General features: G+C 33.6%; 1 protein-coding gene across 1 annotated transcript in view; it reads left to right on the top strand.

The window, feature by feature from the left end:
* The window catches only part of LOC145662803 (monocarboxylate transporter 9-like), a 54,011-nt gene extending 44,340 nt beyond the window's left edge, over window positions 1-9,671 (top strand). The window contains exons 6-7 of the mRNA XM_081728692.1: window positions 4,801-4,992; window positions 8,379-9,671. Coding sequence (XP_081584818.1) covers window positions 4,801-4,992; window positions 8,379-8,500 — 314 coding nt within the window. The 3' untranslated portion in view covers window positions 8,501-9,671. The remainder of the gene's footprint in view (window positions 1-4,800; window positions 4,993-8,378) is intronic.
* Window positions 9,672-10,234: the final 563 nt, after the last annotated feature.

Below are 10,234 nucleotides of genomic sequence, written 5' to 3' on the forward strand. Positions count from 1 at the left end.
AAATCTCTCTAATATACAATAATATAAATAACATAAATTCTACATTATAGAATATTCCACTTAGTTTGATATATTACCTTGTTCCAGAGGCGTGCACGCATAGTGGGTCAGAGATTGGGTGGTATTGCAAATATGATATAATGCTGTATAATATGTTGTAATATTTCTTGTCGCACCACCGGATTTGAGTTGATTTTGAGTTTAACGTCCCGTTCAGCAGCAAGGCTATATGAGACGTGGACCTACTGATTAACGTGGAATCCGAACCACGTGAGCTCCCGCCGGGAATTGAACCCGGGTCTCCCACGCCAAAGGCGCGTACGCTAACTGCTTAGCCGCGAAGGAGCTCTGCACCACCGGATTTCTGTGTGCATTACCTTTGTGAACAAGAGAGTTTAGTGTTCCTCCATCCAGTTTAATCCACATTGTAAGCTATCAATGTTTCAAAATGGTTGCAATTTGATACCATACACTATTGGATTTGGGCCATTTTACATTACGATCAGTAAGATATTATATTCAAAAATTTGAAACCTGTTATAGCAGCTTATACCAGTATTAGCTTAAGCTATATGAATATCTGTCATTTATAGACAAAGAAAGTCTTTATAACTTTCAATAACATTATCTAGTTTTTCAAAGCAGTTTCACTAACTGCTTCAACAGAACCAGTCTGTTGCTTTGTTTTTATTATAAGCTGAGATTTACAGTTAAAATTTTAATGAAATGAAACTAAAGAATGTCTTCACTAGGACTTGGACGTATCTGAACCTTGTGAATCTTAGATTAAGAGATCATACATTATGTCGTATATTACTTCAAGTTTTTATCGAATGAATTACTAAGGTTTGTATTTGAACTACTGATACTAACAAGGGAAGTATGAATGAGCTCATATCGAAACCTACCGTAAAATTTCACTCAGAGGAAAGAAATCCCACAGAAAGACCACACACAAAAAAGCAACTGAGTTTTCGAAGTGGAATGAACCAAAATGGCAGATTGAAATGTCGCGTATCCATGTCGACAATTGCACAATACCTTCAGTACTACCCATGTAAAAAGCCTGTTAATAATAAAAGGTCAATATCAACAATGTGGGTACATACTATACCTAAGGGGAAGTCGTACGGTAAGGTGAACCTTGACAGCAGTCATCTTGAAATCTGCCATCTTAAATTCAGGTCAAGTTTTGTAAATAAGAATAGGACAATATGATACATGATTTTGGGCTAGAATTTAAGCAGAAAAAGAATGGTAGCAATAGTTTTGAGATACGTGCATTTGGTAAAAAGTTACAGGCATATTTATTGTGTATATTTTCATGTGCACAAGTCCCGAATGAAGCAGCTGTCCAACAATTTGTAAAATACAAAAATAAGGAAACACCCTCTATATTTTCCCAATTTGTTCCAAATGTTGTTGAGCAAAGCTACACACTTGTAGGAGATTAGTCTGCAAATTTTGGGCCAAATTGGTTGAATAGGGACAGAGATAGACTAGATAATACGAAAATTTTGCCAAAATCGCTGATAACAAAATCGTTATATTAAATGCTGTATCTGCAATTTTCCTCTGATCTGTCTCATTTCTGCTTTTCTTTCGTCCCTCATTGAAATGTATTGTGGAATTATCAAGTAGGAGTTACATTTCAACGGCGACAACTTATTTTTGGACAGCTGCTTCATTCGGGAGTTTTTACCAATTCTTTAAGCAATGCAATGTTACAAACTCTGTAGAAAGCATTGTTATTAAATATCTCTATATGAAGTTATTACGTAAAGGGAATTATTACATAACGCTATACAAAAGTATGTGTCCAATGTGTAGCAATGTCGAAAACTTTAAGAATAATTTCAGGAGATCCGTAGGGTTATCTTTGATAGAGAGATTATAAAATAAATTTTAAACAATGAATGGTGTCTGTTAGAGAAGAATAGAAAACTTTCAGTAAGTTCATAAGGAATATTCTGAATGGAATATTTTCCAAAATAATACAGTAGACCTACGTTTTTCATAGCAACATACGAAGAATAAACATAATAATAATCAAGGAGTCAGGCCAGAAAAAGAAAAAGGGACATGAAAATCGCAAATATCAGTTACATTAACCAACAATTGCCATGATTAAATGGTTATTGCATTGAACTTAGTAGCCATCTAAGATTTGAACGTTACCTACCCTTTTTTTATCTTTATGTTTTCTTTTGTAATGCAATTACTAAATTATTGGAAACAGGATAAAACATGATATACATAAGATATCATGACGTGTCGGCACTTAAGGTATCATCAATACAATATAAATATCAATATAAAGTTATTGTTTTGATACCTTGTTACGCAAATAAAGATCAAACTGATATATATATATATATATATATTGAACTAAAGTACCAACCAAAATATCTTCTTTCAGTAAGAACAATAAACTACTACGTCGAAATGACAAAGTAAGCAATACCAGAAATATTTAATAGTTTGTTCCTTTTGGATATCAGGTAATAAGGCAGTTCACCTCTGTAAAGACCGAATCCATAAGAAACGTCTTGAGTAAGTGTTTGAAAAGTAGGATTTTAAAATTGACTCTGAACCAAAGCAAAAATTTAACAATTTTTCGCGTTAATGAACTTGACATAATTTCAACGACAACACAGTCGATAACATTCTTTAAAGGTATATTTGATATATACATTAGGAATTACATCTAATGGCAGTATGGTAGCAGAGGGAAAACTCACGTTTTAGTTTCTCGCTGGATTTTGTTTCCAATTTATTTCCTTCCTTTATCACTTATGTCACTAACGGCTACAATTCAGAAAAAAAGTTATACTTTGAAGGCGTCAAATAAATACAATTTCAGAATATTTAAAAGAGTTAAGTTGTGAAAAATTGATGAGTACGATGTGGTATGATGGTAACACTCATTAATGGATTGTATGCTTTTCCATTATAAAGAAATTATTATATGACTGAACATAGGTCTTGGCAACCAGAAGAAATAAAGTTAACAAATTAATCCAGATTGTCAGACACTGAGTAGAATAGTTGGTAATAGGATTATAGTTCCTCATTAAAAACAATACTGATAAGGCGCATAAGCGTGGTAAATTACCTAGAAAACTATACTGAAACCTATGTAAAGAAATAGTAGCAGTTATTGAGAAGTCGCAAGTCCTGAGGTGTAGATAAGACGACGAATCAGAATTGTTTCAAATATTTTTTCCAGTATAGATGTTATCTGAATGAGACTATAAGTTCATGACTGTTGGTTCTTATTTGCTCTAAAAATACGTGAGAACACTTGAGGGTCTCGCGTTAGTCTGTTGCAGTACAATAACAAAATTATTTAGCTTTGGAGTATTTGGATTATATGTATTGTTATGTTCACTTGACTGGTCGTAAAAGTATTGATTGGATTTACCAAATAGTCGATCAAATATTCATTACTGTCTTTCGTTTTCCAAGATTGTTCATAATGTTGATCAAAGATGGTGTTTCATGACCCTGAACAACATTTTGAACCATTCCTGGATATCTACGAGATTAGCTAAAGAAGTGGTATTTGAGTGCGCCGATAATTTTGTAGAAGTTTCAAATCAGTTGGATAAATTATGTACATTACGCGATTGTTGTGGCTGTTTCACATTGAAAATAATTATAGGCAGTGTTAGTAGTTGGAGGGAAATTTCTCTAATCTAGGAAAATTTCGTAGGAAATTTAGTAAAAAGCAAAACAGGCATTTTTCTCGATAAAACGTGCAAATCCAGGGAAATACTCGCGCTGACTAATTGACCAACATAAATGCTTAAATTTTTCTTTGTTCTTCGGAAATAAACCAATACAATAGAAATCGTGTATTTGTGTATGTGTTCAAAGTAGCATAATTTGTACCCATCGTTGGATTTTTTGTGGATATTTTTTGTAAAAAAAAAAAAAAATGTGAAGCAAGAGGTAAAAAAACAAGCAGAAAACAAATGAACAAAACGAATGTGGTTGGCACTTCCTTTAATTTAGCTAAATTATCCTTATCACATAACTTCTGTCACAGAGATTGGGCACTGAACGAACTAGGGAAAATTTGGCAAGAAAAGGAAAAAATTTGGATCAATCTCGGGAAATTTTCTTTTAAAAAAACCTACGAAAACTGATTACAGGTATTTATATGACTTTCACCATTAAGTAGAATTGCAGCTGTAATACAAATTATTGTTCGTTCTAGTGAGATGTTATCAATTGTTTTTCTTAAACATTTCTTAATGCAACTTGGTGATCGATCTGCTGTACGTTCATAATTAAGTTCTTTACATGAAGTAAGTGTCAGGGGCGGATCCAGGACGGACTTCTGGCGGGGGGTTGTAATACTGTTACTTAGAGCTACTTTTAAGAGCTCCAAACTCTTGGATGGGTTTTATTTATATATAAAATAAGAAAATTTCCTCCTCTGGGGGGGGGATGATCCCCCTATCGCCCCCTGGATCCGCCCCTGGTAAGTGTTGCTTCTTTAGTTGTAAGAAGCGTAAATTTACTTTTACAATGTCATAATCAATATCAATAGAATCTAACAATGAATTATTGAATCAAAAGTGATCTTAAATGAGGTAGCAACAGCGTGGGAAGTTTTATTGTTAGTTACTCGAGCAGGACGAGGAAGTGCACGATGTTCAGTTATTTGTAACAGTGTTTTAGAAGATATAAAATGACTATTTTGCGAGCAACTCACAAGATAGGTTTATAGTGAGAAATACGTTTGGCAACTAATACCAACATATTTTTCTTTCTTCCTTCTTTGAATTTCAGTGTTGCAGTATGTTCAAACCTTTACTGTTCTCATCGCTCTGTGTGTGTTTATTGGATTTTTCAAAGGAGTGAGAGTTGTATTCCAACTGCTCATCATTCCCAACTTTTGCTCTCTAGATAAGCTTCCAGCAGCTAATGGACTATCTACTTTCCTCACTGGAATTATTTATATTTGTGCTGGACCATTGCTAGGTAAATTCATTTTTTTGTTGTTGGAAAAATTAACAAATTTTTTCTTTAAAACTGTATATTTTTTATTTAACAAGTAAATCAATTTACAGTTGTGGTATAATCATTATTTTATATAATGAATCTTGCATAATTCTGATTAAAACATAGTATACATTAGACTGAATTCGTTATATAGTCATAATAAACATAATGTGTACCATCACTTTACTAAGCAAATACAAAAATATAACTTCCTTATTTAACAATTTAGTACATTTTCGTGACCGTATGGTTAGCATACGCACCTTCGGACGCAAAGTCGAGTCTGAGTGAGAGCTCATGTGGTTTGGACTTCATGTAATTTGTAGATCTAAGACTCGGTTCAGATGAGCAGAAAAGTCTGTTGCGGGCCCGCAACAGACTCGGAGCAGACTCGCGCGGGCGTCACAGATCAATCACTTCAGACGAGCAGAAAAGTCTGCTGCGGGCTCGCAACAAACTAGGGCGGGCGTTTCAGTCCAACATAGAAAACAGTTTGTTTTATTTTCAGCTACAATTTTCTTCCATGTTTATTGATTTACGCAATGACAAAGAGAAGTTCTTTAAATTATTTTCGCATGAGCAGCACTTCATTTGACGAACTCTTAACGATTATAAGTTAAGTGAAAAAATTAAAGCAGAAGGTACTATCATAAGACTTCCGATGCCACTAATTCAAATATTAGCTGTTACGTTAAATGTAAGATAATTATGTTAACTAACTATCGTTTGTATGAATACAGAAAGTAAGACATTCGCGGACCTATTCATAGACATTTTCAGTTATTAGCGGGCCCGCAACAGACTTTTCTTTTCGTCTGAACCGAGACTAGTCCCTCCTTCACACTACATGCCGTGCCGTAAAAGGCGCCGCGCCGTGTGTACAAAAGTCGTGCCGTGAAACATACGGCTTTTGTCGTGAACATCACGGCAGCTTTTTTGCCGGCAAAGCTGATTTGCCGTTTTTACGATAGAGAGAGTATGGAATGATCGAGATAGGTTATTATATTTGTACTGGTTCTACTTAAAACCTAAAAAACGAAGGCCTAGAGGAAGGAAATGGGTTCATTTCTTGAATGCTGGTGTATTTGTGCAATTATTTAATGACTTACGAAGTGATGAAAGAAAGTTTTTAAAAATTATTTTCGTATGTCGATAGCAACCTACGATGAATAATTAGAAAAAATAAATTGGAATTCAATCTGTTGCAAACTTCCCTCCAAGTAGCTGTTGTTTCGTTCTTGGACTTGAATGAATCGAAAGATTTGTCCCACAGTAGGGCCTTTGCACCACCAAACTAAGTAATGTTTTTATATCTTCCATGAAATCAATTTCTTAAGATAGCCAAAAAGCAACTCCTTCTAGCATCTTTCAATAAACTAGCAAACAGAATTTTGGTCAGGTGCGCGCCATCTAGTCTGAAGGGAACCATAAGCGACAATAGTAATTAACGTGCCGTGTACGGCGCGGCGTTGTGCCAGGTGCGGCACGCGGCAAACGCCGCATAGTCTGAAAGAGGCGTAAAGCTCTTATAATCTTGATGGTTAAAAGAAAGTTAAACTTCAATTCAACCAATAATTAGCTATCTTATTCGTATTCTGCTTAGTTCGTTGTTTCTAAATAGAAAGTGGGATCAAAAAATGACCGAAAAAAAATTTTAATCATGGCACGGATTAATTGTTTCTGCAATTGTTAAGCAACATGGAGTAAATTGGCATCAGGCTTCACTTTTTCGTATCATCTCCATCTGTATAACAAGAATTTCAGGAGTGATCCAAAAAGAAATGTATCAATAGGTTTTGATCTTGGCTAATAACTAGTTTTTGGATCAGAGGCACAAAATTTTTGAAGGGCCGCTAAATCGAATTTTCGTATTTTCTAGGGAATCTTCTACATCATATTGAGGTAGAAGATAATTTGTATTTCACTACACTATATGTATTTCTCCAGATATAAGATCTACAAGAAAATTTTTGAATGAAATAAATCGGATCTTTTGCTCCGAAAAGAGTAATTACGTTGTATAAAAAATATAAATGTTAATGATTGAGTTCAAAGTAAGTATTTAGTGGTACTTTGTTGTTATTGTTTTCAATCCGTGATCTGGTCCTTATGAAACATCTAGATTATGAATAACGGACCCTATAGAGTCAGGACTATTATTCGAGATATTATCCGAGAACTTACATCCTCAACAGCGAGGAACAGTTCGCCACTGACAGTGTACAAATACATTTTGTGCACCGCTTCAGGTTCTAAATGAATATATTACTAATTATTATTCATTATCCGTTATACACACACACACACACACACACACACACATATATATATATATATATATATATATATATGTATATATATATATATATATATGAGTTTTATTATCGTCTTACGAAGTTGTAAAGATTTTGATGAATTAATTAGGAAACTGTTGCCAGTGTTTATAAACACTGAAAAAATCTTTTCATTTGTTTTGGTTTTTAAGTTTCATTTGCAGCACCTGGGTTATATTAGACGTGGACTTACAGCCTTACGTGGGATTCTGAATAGGGTAATATATTACCCGATATCGAACTTGGAATTTCTACTCCGAAGAAGAAACTTGCTATTATTGAACCAAATTATCAAGACTATGTAGCTACTGCTTGACTTTTAAAGACAAATTTAATTTTTCAAACGTTTTCAAACAGAAACTAGTTCACTATTTCACAAGAAAATTGTAATTATTACCGTATTGTACCAATGCATTATATTATAAAAACAGATTAAGTACTAGCTGGGATGGTCAAAGGGCAACGAACGGAACGAACTCAAGATCTGTCTGTCGTGAGTTTGAATCTCACTCAAGGCATGAACGTTCTTAACTTTGATTGCGTAGCCTAAATATTTCAATGGGATAGCTTGATGGAAGCCTCCTTAGATCTTTTAAAGGCAAATGCTGGTTTATAAATTTATCTTGTACATATTAGAAATTGCTATTATGGAATATACGAGATTAAAGCTTAGTTTGAAATAAGTTCTTGGTTAGAAACCTTAAACAAAATAACGTTTTTCGTCATAATGTCGAAAGTTATCTTGTAAAATTATGTTTTAAAATCATATTATGCATCTGAAAAAGCAACCAAATTGATGAAGAATTTAACCTATTTTACTTCTTATGCTTCGCCGATTCCGTAACCAACCAAAAGTAATGATTAGAAAACCCTAAAGAAACTACATTTTTTTTTTTGTTAACAGGAAGTCAAATAATTTTTACCTAAGTTAAGTTTAATTGTAAAAGCTCATCTTAATTGTATCTTAGAGTAGTATATTTTGGTTTACATTAGTTGAATATCATTCGTAATTCTTCACTTATTATTTTACAGGAATCATCAGAGATATCGGAGGCAGTTACTTCATTGTTCTTCATACTGTATCAGCCATTTCTTGTACTGGTGTAGTCATTTGGACAATAGAATACTTTATTTCTAGATTATACATATCCTGATTTATATATGTAATATACATATAATCTACTGAATCATTGGACTATATTTTACTTTGTGATAACAAAGTATGGTTCTAAATAAATGCTCAAGTAACTATAAAATTATATTATAAAGAAGGAGTGTTTGCCATGCTAGGAACTTTGTCGTACTTGTGGCTTTTATAATCGTTGATAAAAAATACTATTGGTTGAAAAAACTCCTATCGCTCTGAAAAATCATTTAAGGTGTAAGTTGTCTTCATTGATACCTGGAACGTGGTAAGCAAACTAGCAAACAAGCAGTATAGTTTCGAATCTGAAGTTCTGTTTACGCAGAAGACAAAGAAATGTGCAAAATTTGAAGACTGCGTTGGGAATTGTCTTTTTTCCTGGCTGGCAAGAAATATGTTTCTTCCTTTTAATTATTGATATCGTAAATTCAAACCCTATTGATGTGAAAGATTCACTTCCAAAAACTTGGATGTACAAGTAAATGTACATTATTTTTTTCGACTATAAATTTGCTAATAAGGTCGCCAAAGGAGCTCACAATGCGGCGAATTCCTTATACAGGCGATCTTTAACACACAAATTGTTCACAATGGACATGAACAAAATAGTACTAGATGCTACGATGATAAGTCTAAATACTTCCGGGTGACGCAGTGTAACTTTTTAAAATCAGGTTTCCAATAAGTAGAGGAATGTGAAGAATAGGAGTTAATGTTTATGTCATATTCTAGATCTATTTGGTAACAGCTACGAACAAATTATTCTTATAAGCAACCATGAGGTAGGGGAAGAAGAAAAGAATAGGGAAAACTAAGAAACGAATCATATCATCATATTGTTGTACCTTTGGAGATGATTACTTGAATCCCAGAGGTAAAAAAACGGATTGGAGTCAGTGCTTTATTTGCTATATTTTGTTTCATGAGGATTGCAACCAAAGTTTAAAAAAGTGTGCTTTGTACGTAACATGTGATAATGGTGACGCAGTTGCTTCCAATTCTGAATCTGATTAAATAAGCGTTTTAGATGGTAATTCACAGATGTAGATCTACGCTTTTGTTAAAATGTTTGTATTGTCTGTGCTAGCAGCTTTGTATTGTAATTTCCAGAACTTTTAAATTTTGTTGTATGAGTTATTGGCAACAACTTGATATTTAATACAGTTAAACTGGCCATAAAATGATAAATGGTGATTGTTCCAGTATGTGGAGAGAAAATCACAACTTTTTCTCATTTTAGTAATTTCAATATTACGTTACAAATATAGTTAAAACAGGTTATTTTATATTCCTCATAATAACGATGACTACTTTTTGCTAGTTTAAATTTTGTCATTTTGCCCCGATTCATTTCGAAGGAATAAACAAAAGCATTTTCGTGGCGAACTAGACCTCCTTCACCACATTCGGCATAACTCTGAAATAATTTCTACCAAACTTGGTATACATATTATTTACAATCTATAATAGAGTCGTGTAAGGATAGGACCACATAGCATACCTAGGGAAGTGAGGAGATAACTTATAAAAATGATCAAAAGTTACCGATATTAGTGTCTGGTGCATAGTTTTCGGGGTCACTGAAGTGAATTATGAGACACCGATGTCCTTTAAATTCACATTTAGCCTCCGTCAGCAACTCTCAAAGGGGAAAGTTAATATGTAAAATAATCAAAAACCATCAATATTAGTATTGAATCATAGTTTTCGGGTTTGCTGAGATGAATAGTGACACTTCCGATGT

Source organism: Thermobia domestica, chromosome 10, assembly GCF_964235325.1.
Source record: "Thermobia domestica chromosome 10, izTheDome1.hap1.1, whole genome shotgun sequence".
In the NCBI taxonomy this organism is placed as follows: domain Eukaryota; kingdom Metazoa; phylum Arthropoda; class Insecta; order Zygentoma; family Lepismatidae; genus Thermobia; species Thermobia domestica.